The 18,946-nt window shown below is 42.3% G+C and overlaps 1 protein-coding gene across 2 annotated transcripts in view; it reads left to right on the plus strand.

Moving 5' to 3' along the window:
- Positions 1-18,946, plus strand: part of LOC126521239 (G-patch domain and KOW motifs-containing protein) — a 45,298-nt gene that overhangs the window by 19,608 nt on the left and 6,744 nt on the right. Inside the window, exons 7-9 of one of the 2 annotated variants that reach the window (XM_050169886.3) lie at positions 1,728-1,824; positions 4,344-4,413; positions 6,946-7,031. In XM_050169886.3, the coding sequence (XP_050025843.1) occupies positions 1,728-1,824; positions 4,344-4,413; positions 6,946-7,031 (253 nt within the window). Of the gene's footprint in view, positions 1-1,727; positions 1,825-4,343; positions 4,414-4,504; positions 4,546-6,945; positions 7,032-18,946 lie in introns of those variants that run through there. The other variant, XM_055065863.2, reaches the window with a different exon arrangement.

The raw sequence follows: 18,946 nt of genomic DNA on the forward strand, positions 1-18,946 counted from the left end.
GGAAGTCTATGGGATAAGAGTTCTGCTACAGAAATTATCGGTACAGTGGCTATGGCAGTCAGGGGCTGAATACAAGGTCACAACTTCAATTCCCAGCTTGCAGATGTGGAACGCAAGAAATTTTCAGGCTTTGAGATTTTGATGTATGTTAAGGAACACCATTCGTCAAGATTAATGCAGAGCCCCACAGTATTGCATCACTTATAGTCAAGCTGTGACGTTGGGATGTCAAACCCACTAATTTTTAGGAAAGGCTTTGCATCATTTTGATTGGTTAATTGATAAATGAAGTTCAACATGTTTAGCATGCTTACCAGGCTTAAAGGTGCCCTGAATCACTTTTTATAAAAGTCGAGAAATGCATTTGAAGTTAAATTAGACTATTTAAGGAATACTTTGCTGCAAAAAGTACTTCAATGCGTTCAGCTGAAGCGGGGTTATTGGCAATCAAGCATCACATTAGCAAAGTTTCTGTTCTTTCTTCAATGACTAGCACTGCGAAGGCTACGCAGTTCAAATGCAAAAGCTACGGCGGAGCGGAGCGTGTCCACAGCGCTCCACCTACTGAACATCACCGTGGTTTTGCAGTTCAAATTTGATTTTAAATCTTCACGTAGGTGCCACTATTTCCGATTCTTCCACCTACAACACTCCAAACGCGGTTGTCCTTCGAAAAATGCAAGGCACTCAGCCAGTGGACTCATCGTGGCACCCCACGATGGCCGCAGTATGTATGCTATGTGGCAGATCGCAGCTACATGCAACTGCAGTGCGTATCCACGGCATTTGCTTTGTGCACAATAGGACTTGAGTGCCCACTAGCACTCATATGCTCCAGTCTTGTCGTGCTGCTTGGTGTGAACTGGCTACCAGCTTGACCAACAGATAGTAGCCACATCAAACTTGCGCATTTGAAGTGCTATCAATAGTCTATACAAAGCGAAGTCCACCAAGGCGTCTAACCGTTGGTAGCCAGGAGTTAGCGTGCACTGGCAAGCATGCGTGTGGTCTGACCTTAAGTTTCTTGTGGTTGTAGGCTAGATGAGCATTCAAAACTAGTCTAAATTAGTGAGACCCGACAGCCACGACACCGATAATCAGGGTGGTCAAAGTTCAATTCCTACGTGGGCATCCGCAGCTGAGCATGAGCAGACAATAGTTGGCTTCTTCCGGAAGTACCTAATTATTATAGAAATTCGAAAGCAGATTTTAGCTTACTTCTGCCTGTTTATTAAAATGCGTCAGTAAATATACACAGTAATAGAAGGAAGAAGCGCACTGATCCAAACACCCTTCTTGATCGTTGGTAGCTATTGGCCAATAGCATCCGCTTATGGGAATCTGCTATATTACAAAATAAAGGGTCCAGAAAAGAGTGAGGAGCAGGCTTCTGTTGAAAAGAGAGCGTTTGAAAGATAAGTGACTTCGCACTCTGCATGCAAGCTCCACACGCTGTGCAGGACTGCATAACTTGGCTGAGATGTTCACAGCAGCCTATGTTATCCGTGGACTGATATTTCACCAAGCCCGAGGTTGGTTCAGGTCCCCTTTCACAGGGAAGCGTAACTTGGTCGCTTAAATCACAGTGGAGCATGCAAATAAGTTTTCACTTGCTAAGCTGGCTGCTTTTTTTTTTTTTTAACCTTTTATCATTCTTGTAAGTTGTTGCCACTGCTGTTGCTCTTCATGCTACTTATTATTATAATGATCTTTTTAATACTCAACAGATCACCCAAGCGAAAAGAGCAGTTCTGGCTCCGGCCACAGATCAGAGTCCGCTTCATTGACCGCAAGTACAAGAATGGGAAGTACTACAACACAAAAGTTAGTAGCAGTTTTACATTTGTCTCCTTCTGGACCAATATTTTGCATGTGGTCGAAAGCATTGAAGTGGCATGAGCCATTCCCAATTTCCTGCACAACTTTATAGACACTCAAGTTGAATAAACCAGCTTAGTCTGGCAGATGACTTTCTTGGCACTCAGACTGACTGCATTTGCATATATTTGATTTAAAATTTATGGAGAGGGACTACAAAAGGGACCAAGGAACCAATTCATGCTTAGAGGGGGCTTGAAATACTTTTTGAACACAATAAGATCATCAGAAGAATTCTGTACTGACCTGTACAGTACCCAGAGCAGCCACGCAATCTTCATTGGAAGTCGTGAAGAACAGGATACAGAGGCTCCTTCTATATCTAGAGATGAACTTAGAAAGGCTTTGCAAGACATGGCCCAGGGAAATGTGGCAGGAGAAGATGGAATAACCGTTGATTTAATCAATGATAGAGGAGATATTATGATTGAAAAGCTTGCGGCCCTTTATACGCAATGCTTAACAAGTTCAAGTGTGCCAGAGAGCTGGAAGGATGCCAACGTTGTACTAATCCATAAGAAGGGAGACATTAAAGAATTGAAGAATTATGGGCCCATTAGCTTGCTTTCAGTATTGTATAAAATATTCACCAAGATAACTTCCAATAGAATCAGGGCAAGACTTGACTTTAATCAACCAAGACCACAAGCTGGCTTCAGGAAGGGATATTCTACAATGGATCACATCCATGTCATCAATCAGGTAATTAAGAAAAGTGTGAAGTGCAATCAACCGCTCTATATGGCTTTTATAGATTATGAAAAGGCATTTGATTCAGCAGAGATAACAGCAGTCATGGAGGCAGTGCATAAAAAAGGAGTACAAGAGGCATATGTGAATAACTTCGGAAATATCTACATAGATTCCACAGGTAGCTTGGTTCTCTACAAAAAATGTAGGGAATTGCCTATCAAGACAGGGGTCAGGCAAGGAGCAATATCTCCAATTCTATTCACTCTATGCTTCGAAGTATTGAATCTATTAGACTGGAAAGGCTTAGAAATGGGGATCAGTGGTGCATATCTCAACAACCTTCAGTTTGCAGATGACAGTGTCCTGTTCAGCAACACCAGGGATGAATTGCGACAAATGATTGAGGACCTTAACTGGCAAATTGTAAAAGTAGGGTTAAGGATTAATATGCACAAGACAAAGCTAATGTTCAATAGCCTGGCAAGTGAACAAGAATTCATAATCGCTAATCAGCTTCTAGAGTCTGTACAGGAAAATACTCACAGGGACCATATTCACGAGAAGAAAACTTACGGAAGAATAAAATTGGGTCGGAGTGCCTTTGGCAGCCATTAACAGTTCCTGACTGGAAGGTTACCACCGTCATTGGAAATAAAATTGTACAATCATTGCATTCCACCAGTGCTAACACACAGGGCAAAAACTTGGAGGTTAACAAAAAAGCTCAAGAACAAGTTAAAGAGTGCGCAAAGAGCAATGGAATGAAGAATGTTAGGCATAACGTTAAGAGACAGGAAGAGAGTGATGTGGATTAGAGAGCAGACGGGGATAGCTGATATTCACATTAAGAGAAAGAAATGGTGCTGGGCAGGTCATGTAATGTGTAGGTTAGATAACCGGTGGACCGTTAGGGTTACAAAATGGGTGACAAGAGAAGGGAAGCCCAGTCGAGGATGGCAGAAGACTAGGTGGGGTGATTAAATTAAATTTGCAGGGCAAATTCTAAAAAATTTTTCTGGCACGACGTTTGTGGGATGACACACTTTAATAGTGAGGCCATTCTATGATTATAGTTAGAAAAGTGCTTCAGGGCCCCTTTAAACATTGGCACTGAGATGTCAGCGTGACGTTATGGATATGAATGGATTTTCTCATATGTAGGCTCTTTTGGGCACAAGAAAAGTTCTTGAAACTTCTTAAGTCTAGCATATGGTATCTTTAGAACACACAGCAGTTTTCTAATGGTCAGTAATTAATGAAATGCAAGCAAATGCTGCCAAAATGCAAGATGTCATAGCAAGCTGGACCTGCCGCTGTAGCTCAGTGGCTATGGCGTTGCACTGCTGAGCATGAGTCGAATGCTGGCTGCAACGAGTGTATTTTGATGGAGATGGAATGCAAAAACACTCGTGTACCATGCATTGGATGCACATTAACGAGCCTCAGATGGCAAAAATAATTGGTAGTCCTTCACAATGCCATACCTCAATATCTGATTGTGGTTTTAGCATGTAAAATTCCAGAATTTAATTAATTCTAATAGCAACCTGACTGAAAAACTAACAGGGTGACGCCACCTCCCCTCTTTCATTTATTAGTCTTTTCTGGCTTAGCAAGCTTATGTTCGTGGTAAGACAGCATTTGGTGTATTGCAACAGTGTACTTTACCACTACAGCCTAACTTAACACATATCTCTCTAGTGTCCTTTTAAGGTTTTATGCTTTGTTTTGTTACAGCTGGTAAACTTGTGTGTTGACATTTGTTATTCCAGATGACAATCGAAGATGTCACCTCAAGAACCACCTGCATGTGTAACACAGAAGATGGGAAGATCTTGGAAGGTGAGATTCATAATTGTTATAATTACAGTAAACCCTCATTGTAATGAAGTCATTTTACTTGAATTATTGCCTTATTTGAAATTTTTCCCAGTCCCGATCCAAATGCATGCATCTTAAACTGGATTACTTGAAGCATACTGATAAGCTGCTCAACGTGTATGCATTCACAGCGGCCTTCAGCACCCTTCACATCGTGTGAGTGAGCAACTGTCTGTGTCACCAGCTATTACCATTGCAGTGCTTGCTTACCTTTTGCTCTATGCTGCACTGTGAGTTATCAGCGATGAGCCGTGCTGCCATGGTGCTGCGGCAACTAGCAAAGAGTGGGTGCATACTCATGCCAACACTTGTATTTCGTGCTGAGCGAGTGACCCTCTCCATTGCCAGTTATCACCATCGCAGTGCCTGTGCGCCCTTTTCCTCCATGCTGCATTAGCACGTAATCAGCAGTGAGCAGCGCCAGTGTGGCAGCACGGCGCTGTAAAAGGTAGTGTGCAACAGAACAGGCAAACGTTACTCCGTGCAGCCTTCCGCATGCCTGGCATGCCTAAGATCACCCAAACCAACATGCACTACTTCCTCTGTGCTTGTGTGCAGTCGATTTCGATCGCAACAATGTGCTCTGTGACATCTGTATTAAGCGCAAGACACGTGGTTGTGTGCGGTCCGTCGTACAATCGTTCGCATAAGCAGCCGCACTTAACAGGTTTTCAACAGCATCTGCCGCGTGCAACCAACCTGCTGGATATGATCGCACGACTATCACGTTGGTCGGACGGCTGCAGCCAATGACAGCGCTGGTAGTCTGTATGTCATGGGCACGTGGTAGACCCGGCGGGGCGGGGCCAGCAAGCAAGTGACATGCCGCTCCAATCCCTTTTTTTCTCCCTGGTCAAAATGCTGGCTTCTTTTGCCACTTATGGTGGCACATAAATTGGCTACAATTTGTTTCTGCCGCAAAATAACATAAAATGAAGTGACCTCGCAAGTTTGCATGTTATAAAACGTTGCATTAAATCGTAAATCGGTGGCCCGATTTCGACTCGAAAGCAGTCAATGCTGATGCCGGAGCAATCGTTTATGCGAAGTGGCTCGCCTGACTGGCGTGTTTTCTCATCCCTACCAACGGCGCTGGGAAAACTAATCGTATTTTCACTTAAGAGCAACATAAATGTTCGGACATTGATTGTGTTGATGAATTTAGGTACTTTATTACGAGCTGTGAATGCATCACAAAGGCTGTCGGCCCCAGAATAGATGGCTGGCGAGCTAGGCCTATACCATCTCCGAGCAATCGCAAGCTCGTCTGGCTTGCTCGTTCGCCTCTGTTGGCACCAATAAAATCAAAGGTATTGCAATTTAAGGGCAACGTGATTGTGCACATGTTGTGCCGACCAACATAGGTGCTTCGTTATACGAACTGCATGTGATTGTGTCGCAAGCGCCATCGGTATCAAATTTGACAGCCGAGCACGCTATGCCTGCCGGCTCCTAGCCATTGGCGGCTGTCGACGAAGCCAACACTGTGAAGGTGTCCCTGTGGAAGTACATCTACAGTGTTCACATAGATGTGTTTATGTTGTCATTGTTTAAAACAAGAGAGCTGTGCAAACACGTTTTCTTTCACTTTCTGTGCAAAGTTACACAGTATTCAGTGCATCCATGAAGGGGCACTGGTTCTTGGAGGAGCTAGGCGGCGCTCGCTCATTCGTGCCATATGTCCCAAATCATTGTATACAGCAAGTCGGACAGTACACGCCGTAAGATGGATCGCACGCGAAATAGCACCATGTGTCTCGCACTTTAGACTTCCACGAAGTTGTGCTATTTCTGCTCTACTGGTCTTTTACGGACTAGCCACTTTTATCAAATTGCCACTTATATGGAATTTTTTTCACCATCCCATTCACTTTGTTATAACAAGAGTTTATCGTATACAAATTATGGCATTCCTTACTTGTAGCAGTTGTGGTCACGTATGTGATATCTGTTCTGGGACCGTATCTTGTAGAAATCCATTTCATTTTCCGTACCCCTCGTCATCGACTGACATTCAGCCACTGGTATGGCTGAGCGTGGCCAGGGATTGTGATGAGTAATAAAAAAGGAACAATGGAAAATGGGTATTGTTACAGAATGTAAAATAAGGCCCTTGTAGAAATACTCATTGAAATCAGTCTGTCTTTAGCTCTAGTTTTATAGTTCAAAGATATAATGAAAGCATGTCTTAATGCACTGCTTTTTTAACGGAAGTCATAATTTAGCAGAGTTAGACATTCTGCTCTTTATAACAAACTAAGGGTGGCTCACAGTTTTAGCAATCTGAAAAGTATAAAGACCTCAAACGTTTTCACAAACATGCAGTGCGCCCAGCAGACTAAAATGCACCCTGAACCCTTCTTTTGGCTCACAATAAAGAATGCAGCTTATATCATGGTGTGTGTGTCCATTGAACAGTGCTTTCAATTTGCTTACCACTTACTAGTTTTTCTAGCAGACGAATGTGTGATTTGAGTTTCATGTGGTTTTCAGACATCAAAGCATCAATGCTGGAAACTGTGATTCCTAGGAAGTCGCCAGCTCATGTGCTTGTGCTGTTGGGAAGCTATTGTGGTCAAGTAAGTGAAGCCGAGAGTACATTTTTGCTTGGACATTTTTGAAAATGTGTAAAGACAGGAATCATAATGAAAAGAATGCTGCAACACTCCTTGATAGCTGCAGAAACTAGGGAAAATGTTAGGCATAATACAAATCTTAAGATATGCTATAAGAGACCATTGTAAATGAAGTGAAGACAGAGACAAAGAATGTGACAGGTTTGTCCCATTAGCTTCTTCATCTTTGTACTCAACCTTTTTTACATTGGCTTTTTTTCCCCTTTGCTTTTCTTATTCCATTTCTTTTTTTCATTTTAATGCACTTTGCTTAGTACAGATTGTGAACTTGTGTCTACCACCTTTTGTCCACTCGTGTCCCTTGAAACTGGCAGCAGTGAAGCATAGAATGTGGGCTTGGCTGAACTGTTAGCCTCCACCGAAGCTTTGCTGGTACAGATCAGGCAGGTGGTAGCAGAAGGCTGGTGTTATTGACAAAAATTTTTAAGGGACAACACGGTAATAAAGAAAGCTATATATTGCTGTATACACCCTTGGACTTGATTGTACGCATGACTCTGCATGCCAAATTTAGGCCAAGGCATGTGATTATACGAGCTATTAATGTGCAAAAGTGTGAAATATGTGACAAAGCTTCGACAATGTGAAAATCACTCTGAAGCACAAGTTAAAATGTTTGGTTTTTGCTATAGTAGGACACTGAAATCCTAAATTCTTCCTCAAACACACTACAAGAAAGTACCTATTAAATTGATGCAATAGCTCAGTTGTATTAGATTTAGGGGCATCAACCTTTCTGGCCTTGGGGAACCCCACCAGCTTTCCCAGCATGTTGTGGAACCCCTCCTCTCTCTTTCTTTCCAGTTGTGTGCCTATAAACAGACTCACTTCTATAGAGACTGTGCCACACAGGCATGGCAGCACGCTTCGTCAGCTCCACAAACAGCCATTAGGGCGTTATGTTGCATGCTACTGCACGCTGCCAGATCTTGGATGCAACGCATTCACTGCCTTGACGAACCATTCGTTCTCCCGTCTGCATTCGCAACTGTTGTGCTGGTAGTCGATGCGTATGCCGTGTTGACATGGCACGAGCCTGAAGAGCTGAAAACCATCTTAACAAAAAAAAATTCTCGCTGAAATATTCGAGTCTGCAGGTAGCATTCACTCGTTAAAAATTGTCCTAATGTTTTTTAAAGCAAGCATTATAAATGCTTGTGCTTAGAATTATAATGTCAGTTTTAGGCGATTCAGAGCTGATGTACATTCAAAATGTGAACGCTTATTTGTGACTGGTGCGAAGCTATACTAGTGCGAGTCAGCACAGTATATTAACAGATTGAGAAAGTAGGTGCGCACTATTGCAATGCTTGTGGAGCACATAGAGTCGACATTACCATGGGCGCCATTAGCATTAGCACTAAATGAAAGTAAGTTGTGTTAACCCTACGACTTCAGTTTTACACTGCTCACTGTGCTCGCTCACTGTGCATCTGCTACTGGCTAAAAGGACTGTACTATCAGCGTCAAATGAAACATGAACAGCGGAGCGCGTGGCCCAAGCCTCAGTGAAGGTGTAGTGCACACCGTCCATTCATCACCACTGACAAGCGCGCACATCTGGTTTGGCCGCACGGCGCTCGTTTGGGAGTCAAACAAACGGCCAAAGGCACTCGGCACGCCCATGCCGGCCACCGTCGCAGGTGCCAGCGATAGCGCGGTGCACAAGTTTGCCGGATAAAAGAATGAATGTGGTGCACAAGCCGCAAACCACATGAGCGAATCTACAATTATGAAGGTGCAAACTGCACTATGCACACCGCTGTTCGCACCGATGCACTTACAGTTTTGGCAAACTGTGCGACAATACTCGCCGTAAACTGGAAATTTTAGTTTCTCTTCTCTTTTATTTTTATTTTCTCCCTTTCAAATGTAAGAGCCAGAACAGAAGCGAAAATATCTCACTATAAGGGGATTGCGCAGTGCGGCCAAAGCGGAAGTGCATGCCTGTCGATGGTGATGACTGGACGGCGCGCACTATATGTACCTTCACTTATGCTTGGCCTATGCGCTCCACTGTTCACGTTTTATTTGACGTTGATAGTACGTTACAACAAAAGAATGAGTCGCCAGGCAAAATTGCCTGTTGCTACAACTACAGCCACCACCACCCCCACCACAGTACAACTGTTGACCATGCCTTTGCAGCCGCAATTTTTCCAATCGGAATGCAAACTATAGCTAGCATTTCATCCGCATTCGGAACAAATGCCCCGCTATCTAACGGAATCAACCACACATGATAGTATACTGGAATGATGGAGCTGTGCCAGAATACAACAAGCGAGCATAACACCCATGCAGTGTGAGCAATAACTTATAATGACAAATTTTCCCGAAGAATATCTGTCTGCCGTCACTGTTGGGGCTGTAATATTCTCTAGTCTAGGTACCCGCTATGAAAGCTACACCAGATGATATAAAGACAAGGTTACAAATTCCAAGCTTATTTGTTTGCCACCTTAACTTTCTGGCATTTCTCAAAGACCGTGAGAGTTCTCTAAGCAATTAACTTTCTGATCTCAGTCTGAACACAGCTGCTTTACATGTTCCTATACTTTATTGGGTGCAGAAAGATACAGTTAAACCTCGATATAACGAAGTAGGTAAAATCGGCAATTTGCTTCGTTATATCGAAATGTAATTGTATTGAAATTCGACCTTTTATGCAAATAACTACAGTTGCTGATCGATTTTTCTTACGCAGAAAGGCACCACAGAATTTTCCGAATTATCGGGCAATTCAAAAAGGCAAATTTGAATGAGAAAACATTCATTTTGATGAATTTGGGATTTGGCAACGAATGACATGGTTTCATGCCGCGTCGACGATATCTTCACATCGGCAGTACGAATTAAGCGAAGCCAGCCGCGCTTTCGCCTGCACTCGACTCCCACAGCTGATAGCGTTGCCTGCACTTGTAGAATGTTATCATGAAAAGTGCCGGCAGCAGGGAGCGAATGCTTCAGCTGCTTCTTGCTCCAACAGGTCACCGAAACTCAAGATTACACAACCTCCAGTAGTAAATGCGCGGGAAGACAGCTTACATGATGCTACGCCATCTCATCTTGGCACACTCACACTTTGCACACATGGCAGATTACCTCTAAAGCAGGGTGCACTGCTGCATATGTGCTCAGCCGCGCAACCACGACAAGTGCCAGAAATAACGACGCGTGCCAACTGCCCCCCTCCCTCCCCCTTCTGCACCTGGTGCGCGCTTGATCGTGTTACTGCGAGCTTGCTCCCCACCTCCTCTTTCTCTTTGCTCGCATGGGAAGGCGACACTCGTGAAGCCACCATCTTTCTTGTCTCAACCTCGTGCACCTTCACTCGCACCTAAAGCATAAAGCGCGCGGACCGCGATAGGATTTATTGCACTTCGACTTTATACGAAAAATGATGCGGCTCCACTACGGCGGTCGCTCTTGCCGTCTCACGAGTGATTTCAGAGGTGCGTCTGCAAGCAGCCCCTCGTAATTCAATCATTTGGCCATCTGCATCCGCGGAAGTTTTATTTATTGTCTCGGCATTCCTTTGCGGTGGGAGCAAAATTTCGTTATATTGAAATTGCATACAAACACACTTCATGATATTGAGCTTCTAAATACCTGGTGTTCTATGGACAAGAGGTTATTAAAAGTTCAGTAATTCATTATATTGAGAATTCCGTTATATTGAAGTTCGTTATATCGAGGTTTAACTGTATATTAAAATGCCTATTTTTTGCTTATTTACAGCGAAATATTTTTGCTTAGTGTTAAAACTTAAACACAATTAATTAGCATACATGAAACCACTACCTCTAGACCCATCCATAATCTTTCAAGTAAATGATGGAGTTGCACGCAACTGGACACCACAGAGAAAGCTCTTGTTGAAAATAAAACTCAGCACCAATAATCTAGCTCTCAGTAATTATTGAGTCACCATAGTAACATGAATCAAAGTATTGTAGTTTTAGAACACAACGGGCGGCAATCATTTGCACATTCTGTGCAAGAATTCGCAAAGTGAGCCTTGTCTACAGCATGCACGCTGCTCTCACTTGCCGTCATCTTCTGCAGCTAGAATGCATGTCATCTCCATAGTGTGCCACCTGGGCTGCACCACTGTGTTGTTGCAGGCTCTCTATAAGCATGCAGAGAAATGCTAAGGGGGTCCAGCATGTCTCGGGAGAAGGTGGGAGGGAAGGCAGGGCCTCGTATACGTTCTAGATACACTTAACCAAGGTAGCAATGCTGCCCTGTCTGTCTGTGGCCTTCGTTATTTACAGTTCGTGTTGCATTCGGCATATTATCTTTCATCTCGAAGGCCATCATTCTTGATAAAGAACACGCATTAACTCATAGACAAGCAATGTTTTTCTTTTTTTTTCACGCACACCATCAATGGTGTCTTGACACAAACGAATGGTCATGCGCACAAAAGCTTCTCTAATTTTTCTCAAACAAATGTCACAAGTCACTCGTGCTGCAGAATGGTCTTTGATCTACCGATTTCAATGCCTCCAGAATGTAGCGGTGCCCCTGGTGTGCATCAAAACATTTGTCACACGTTTTTATTATGAAACCAATGCAGTGCAGTATCAAACTGACCTTTGTCGAAAGTGTGCCGTGCCAACACCAACACGTCTGAACCACAAATGTGTGAACGCAGCCCATGTGTCCGTTACAATATGCCGTTTAAGGAGGGACATAGATTCCACGAAAACAATTTTTGCTATTTTCTCTAGAGACCTGAAATTTTCAGCAAATATTCAATCTTGTGGGCTGATTGCAAATATGCAAATAGATTTTTTCTAGGTCAATCCTATAAAATGTTAGCAGTTTTGTGTTATAAATTTAGAAGGTGAGTAACAAAAGAAAACGTTCTGCAGCAAGAGAGCTAAGGGTAAACGCCTGTGTGTCTGAAAGTCCCAAGAATGCAACTTGGCATTTTAATGTTTGTATCTATATCTTAGATGAAGTTATAAAATTCTAAAGTTTCAGCATTGCAGGTGTGAATTTGTGTGTGTAATTTTTAACTAGATTTCAAAATGTTGCCATGTCCTAAAACTTAATATAATAGTGGTTCTGCACTCTAAGACTCTCTACAGGGGTGGGAATCCTGCGCCAATTGCGCCATTTTAATACTCAAGCAAATTGGTGTGGCAAAAGTAAAAAATGACTGCAATGAGAGGGTAGCAGTAGTCATAATAAAGCTGACTAGGAGGTATAGAATAAACGTAGTACAAACCTGCGCTCCAACCTCCAGTCATGATGATGAAGAAATACAGCAGTCTTAAGAAGATGTTGAATTAGCGATGCGAAAAGTGCAAACTCTGTATACTGTAGTCATAGGCGACTTCAATGCAAAAGTGGGGAAAAGGTAGGCTGGTGAACAAACCATTGGCAACTACAGCGTGTATTCTAGGAACACTTGAGGAGAAATGTTGCTAGAATTCGCAGAAAGGAATAAGCTGCGAATAATGAACACCTTCTTCAGGAAGCGTTGGAACAAAAATTGGACCTGAAAAGGCCCTAATGGTGAAACGAGAAACGAAATTGATTTCATACTTCCTGCCGGTGTCAGCATAGTGCAGAATGTAGAAATGTTAGGCAGGGTAAAGTGCAGTGATCATAGGTTAGTGAGGGCTAAGATTCACCTCGATTTGAAGAGAGAAAGGATGAAGTTGGTGAAGAAGATACAGGCCAACCTAGACGCAGAAAGGGTAAAAGCAGACCAATTCAGGTTGGCATTTTCAAACAAATTTGCAGCCTTAGAACAGAGAAATGAAGATGACATAGAGGCAATGAATGAAACCATAATTAGGCTGGCTTCAGAAGCAGCAATTGAAGTGGAAGGTAAGGTCCCAAGGTAACCAGTAGGTCAGTTCTGCCAAGTAACTAAGGACCTAATAAAGAAACGACAAAAAATGAAGGTGTACAACTGAAGAGATAGATAGAATTCGCGTAACTGTCAAAACTAATCAACAAGGAGAAAATAAAGGATATAAATCAAATAAATTATATTTGAAATTATAACGTGAGAAAGACTGAGGAAGCAGTAAAAAATGGACGCAGTCTGAAAACTGCGAGAAGGAAACTAGGCATCGGACAAACCAAGATGTATGCATTGAAAGATAGACAGGGTAACATCATCAGCAATCTCGAAGATATAGTAAAAGCAGTGGAAGAATTCTATACTGACCTGTACAGTACCCAAAGCAGAAACGATACCTCCATTCAAAGTAGTAATGAACAGGTTAGAAAGGCTCCTTCTATAACTAGCAATGAAGTTAGAAGGGCCTTGCAAGACATCAAATGGGGAAAAGCGGCTGGAGAAGATGGACTACCAGTCGATTTAATCAAAGATGGTGGACACATAATGCTTTAAAAACTAGTGGCCCTTTATACGAACTGCCTATCGACTTCAAGGGTCCCAGAGAACTGGAAGAATACCAACATTATACTAATCCACAAAAAGGGAGACGTTAAAGAATTGAAAAATTATAGGCCCATTAGCTTACTTCCAATATTATATAAAATATTCTCCAAGCTAATCTCCAATAGAATAAAAGCAACAATCGACTTTATTCAACCAAGGGAACACTCTGGCTTCAGGAAAGGATACTGTACATTGAATCACACCCATTTCATCAATATGGTAATCGAGAAATCCACAGAGTACAATCAGCCTCTGTATATGGCTTTCATAGATTATGAAAAGGCGTTTGATTCTGTCGAGATACCAGCAGTGATTGAAGCATTACGTAAGCAAGGAGTATAGGACGCTTACATAAATATCTTGGAAAGTATCTACAGAGATTCCACAGCTGCCTTAATTCTCCACAATAAAAGTAGGAAGATACATAGAAGGAAAGGGGTCAGACAAGGAGACAATCTTTCCAATGCTATTCACCGCATGCTTGGAAGACGCATTCTTATTTAACTGGGAAGGCTTAGGAGTAAGGATCAACGGCGAATATCTTGGCAACCTTCGATTTACAGATGACATTGTCCTGTTCAGCAACACTGGGGACGAGCTACAACAAAAGATTGAGGCCCTTAACAGAGAGAGTGTAAGAGTGGGGTTAAGAATTAATATGCAGAAGACAAAGGTAATCATCAATAGCTTGGCAAGGGAACAAGAGTTCAAGATCTCAAGTCAGCCTCTAGAGTCTGTGAAGGAGTATGTTTACCTAGGTCAACTAATCACAGGGAACCGTGACCATGAGAAGGAAATTTACAGAAGAATAAAAATGGGTTGGATCGCATACGACAGACATTGTCAGCTCCTGCCTGGAAGCTTGCCATTATCATTGAAAAGGAAGCTGTACAATCAGTCCATTTTACTGGTGCTGACATATCGGGCAGAAACTTGGAGGCTTACAAATAAGCTTGAGAACAAGTTAAGGACCCTGATGGTACAAAGAATGCTAGACACAACGTTAAGAGACAGAAAGGGAGTGGTTTGGATCAGAGAGCAAACGGGTATAGCTGATATTCTTAGTCACATTAAGAGAAAGAGATGGAGCTGGGCAGGTCATGTAATGCTTAGGTTAGATAACTGGTGGACCATTAGGGTTACAGAACGGGTGCTAAGAGAAAGGACGCTTAGTCGAGGATGGCAGAAGACTATGTTGGGTGATGAAATTAAGAAATTCTCATGCACTAGTTGGAATCGGTATGCGCAGGACAGGGGTAATTGGAGATCTCAGGTAGAAGCCTTCGTCCTGCAGTGGACATAAAATAGGCTGATGATGATGTTGATGGAGCAGAGTGCTGGCGCCGTTTCTGCGGACACCCACTACCGGCTGCGCCTTTTGTTTTCTTTTTTTCTTTCTTTTTTTTATAATGGTGCGCTAATATTCGAGTCGATTCGGTTAGTATTCGATTCGAAGGACACTTTTACTATTCGAAATATTCGAACCCCCAAAATGTACTGTTTTCAGTTAAATCAGCTTTGCCCAAATACAGCCGTATTATGCGGCAATGCATACAGATTGTATTTTGGTGCTTGGTGCTCAGCTTGAGTACCCCATTGAGCTGCCTCTTCATGCATTTGGACAACACCAGCTGCCTGGTGAAGACCTCTGTGTCTGCTACTAATCTGGCTAAGTGCCTAGAAACACAGTTTCCAAACTACAAATCTGACAAAGTAGCAAGCTTGGCAATGTCTAGCAGCGACTGAAATATAATGGAATGAAGAAACTTACGATCTTACACTTTTAATAGCATTGACCCCACCCGTGTAGCACGGGTATAATTTTTCCTTAATTAATTACTTCTCTCCACCTTGCGGGTTTCCACAGAACTCTTTCCTTTGCTTCGAGTTGTTGACAAATTCAACTTTGCCTTGCCATCTTAGCCATCTGGTTAGCTCAGATGGTAGAGCGGCTGCCCTGGAAAGGTGGTGGCCCCGGGTTCGAGTCCGGGACCAGGACGAATTTTTCTTCAACTGCGAGGCTTTTCTTTCGAGGAACCTGTATGGGTTTCCTTTCTAGGAATTGATACGATTGGGTGGATGTCTCATTTTCCCGTAATTAATGATGATATTTTGGGCCAAAATGAAAATCAATGCGATTGGTGGTGTAAGCTTGGTGCTCACTGTTCGCTCAGCTTGTGAATAGATACCTGCCAATACCAGACACTAGTCTGTCCAGGAAGCAGCCTTTTTCAGTGTGTGAAGAAATTGTGGCATGCAGAAGGTTGTTGGTGCACATTGAACATGTTGAGCAGCTATCTTTCTTTCATGACATTAAATAACTGCAGTTATGATACTGTCAGGCAAAAGGGTTGTACTAGAGAGTTTTGTTGACCGCAAAATAATCTTTCTGGGCAATATTTGCTGCACAATACATTTGCTTTTTCTTTCTGCAAGTCTGGTTGGCGAAAGAAATTGCATTTTTTCAAAAGCAATAGTGTTATTATTCCAAAAATATTTTATTTGAATAGCACTTCAATGCCAATCTTTGGATTCGCTTCAAAATTGAAAATGTAATATTCGCACACCCCTACCTTTTTCTTTTGACTCGCACTGGCGCCATGACAGTTGCTCATGATTGTGGGGCACAGCCTAGGATTGTGGCCACCGTGAACCTTGATATTGCGTCGATCACATTGCTGCACAACACGATCGCCGTGATCAAAAAGTGCAATCTGAGTGGGCAAGCGACAAGGGAAGGCATGTGTGGCAAGAGGTCTCAGAGAAGAAAAGCCCAAGAGACGGAGGAATCTCACTGTCTAGTCTTATTCAGGGGGGCTTACACCCAATCACCCAATGTGAACTCGAGATGTGCAAGTGCTTCTAGTGAGTCTAGTGAGTGTCTAAGCTCAGTCACATGCAGAATCTTTGTTTGAGCTATAGTTGGTGGGTGCTGTCACACCACCGAGAAATGTCTTTCAATAAACCACTGTGGTAGTCACTAACCCTAGCTTTTTCACAAATTCTCTTGAAAAACACCTCCACTTGCTTCGTCAATAATAGTATAGAAGATGCTTTTAGGCTGCTCGTTAACACTTTTCTAGTGCTGTAGAGTACAAGGTTTTGTGTCACCATGTTTAATTATAATAGTGTTCTAGTTTAAAGTTTACTTGCTCCAGACTGCTCCAAAATTAGAATTTGGCTGCTCCAATCTGCTCCAGAATGAAATTTTAGGTGCTCCAAAAATTTCTACAAAATTACTTTCGGCACTTGCAACCCTATCTTTTTCACAAATTCTCTTGAAAAACACCTCCACTTGCTTCGTCAATAATAGTATAGAAGATGCTTTTAGGCTGCTCGTTAACACTTTTCTAGTGCTGTAGAGTACAAGGTTTTGTGTCACCATGTTTAATTATAATAGTGTTCTAGTTTAAAGTTTACTTGCTCCAGACTGCTCCAAAATTAGAATTTGGCTGCTCCAATCTGCTCCAGAATGAAATTTTAGGTGCTCCAAAAATTTCTACAAAATTACTTTCGGCACTTGCAACCCTGCTTTCTAGCATTCAGGCAAAAAATGAAGAAAAGATACTTGAATGAGTAGCAGAGAGACGGTGCGGCTCCCAAAATTTGTGACTTTCAAAGATAATTTTTTTAGAATAATGCAAGAAGCTAGTAAGAGCACAAAAATATACATTTCAAGCTACAAAACCAGGTAGCCCTCTTTTGAAGCACCATTAAAGAATTGTTTTGACAGAAAAGCAAGTCGGAAACATTCTCTTTCGAGTGAGACCAAGATGGCCTGGCTCTGATAAGTGCTTTTGGAATGGCAAACGGCACAAAATGGGTAATTTTTCATGTTCTCTTGGACAATACTGAGCATTTGAAAGTATAAATATAGTAGCATGTTTTTTCTTGGCAACATATTATTTCAAGCTAGTTTTCTGTGAAGAGGTTTGCCATGGTGCGTAGTTAAAAAAATGACAGAAATTAAAAATATATACTTTAGTATTTTTTCGTTTCCAAGACTCGTGTCCCCCACCTAAACGGCCAATATATTGTCATCCAATCAGCCAGGTAGATGCTGCTGGACATTGAAGGGGCTCTGAGCTCGCAGAACTTCCGAGTTGCTTTCTGCTAACGTCTTGCAAACTGCACTCACAGCATGAATTAAAAAGCACACAGTGCAGCCACCATGAACCTGCAAGTCATACAGTGATGAGCCATGCATGCTGCTGCCGCGTGGGTCTATTGCTGCTAGGGTATCGAAACGCAACTGAACTAGAAAAAAAAAAAAAAAAGACACATTAAAACACATTGTTTTTGCTCGAACCAGTACAAAACTGGAATGTTACGATTTTTTTCACACCGTAGCAAAACCAAAAGGAAAAATTATGGCTTTCGGTTGAGGTTTGACCTTTTCTCAAACTTTTCTGATTTTAAATGTAGCAGCACTGTTGATACGGTTTTGAGTGCATTGTGTCAGGGAATGACTAGGTTTTGTGTTGCGCGACAATATTTGCATTGTATCCAGTGCGCAGACTCACCAGACTGTGATGCATGTTAAGCACTTGAGACAGTGGAGCACATATACTTATTTTTTTAAATTTATTTATCATACCCTCAGGGCCATTACGGCATTATAGAGGGGAGTGGTTACAAGCAAAACGGGTAAATTCAACAAACAGGAGTTACTAGTGCAGAAAATTATATATATATGTATATGCAAAACTATTTAACAAATGGCACCTAGATATACGATGTTAGCTATGGCATTCTTGAATAATTGGTGATCTGCGATAGTGGCCATCGAGGCGGGGAGGCGATTCCACTCATTGGAAGTGCGTGGTACAAATGACTGCAAAAAAGCGTTGGATCTGCAAAATGAAATGCCGACCTTATGAATGTGATCTAGTCTGGGCGATACATACGGAGGCGGAGAAATAAGTTTGTTGCGTAGCAGCGGGTGATGAAATAATTTATGAAAAAGGCACAAATGGAACATTTTTCGACGTGATGACAAGGACGGTAGGTTAAGGCTAGATTTCATGGCACTGATACTCGCAGTTCTATTATAGTTAGAAAGAATGAAACGTGTAGAGTTATTCTGAACCATTTCCAGTGAGTGCATTAGGTTTACTTGACCTGGATCCCAGATTGAAGCAGCATACTCAAGTTTAGGTCGTATTAGAGTTTTATAGAGGATTAATTTTAAGGATGAAGGTGCTTTGGAAAAGTTGCGTCGTAAGTAACCTAGCATTCTGTTAGCGTTACTTATTATATGGGTAATGTGGGTATTCCAAGTAAGATCAGAGGTGATGTGAAGGCCAAGGTACTTGTAAGTTGTTACCAATTCTAATGGAGCGTTATTAAGGGAGTACATAGGTGGTTTACTGGTAGTTCGAGATACACGCATGAATTTACACTTGTTAACATTTAGTTCCATTAACCA

This window comes from Dermacentor andersoni, chromosome 6, assembly GCF_023375885.2.
Source record: "Dermacentor andersoni chromosome 6, qqDerAnde1_hic_scaffold, whole genome shotgun sequence".
In the NCBI taxonomy this organism is placed as follows: Eukaryota; Metazoa; Arthropoda; class Arachnida; order Ixodida; family Ixodidae; genus Dermacentor; species Dermacentor andersoni.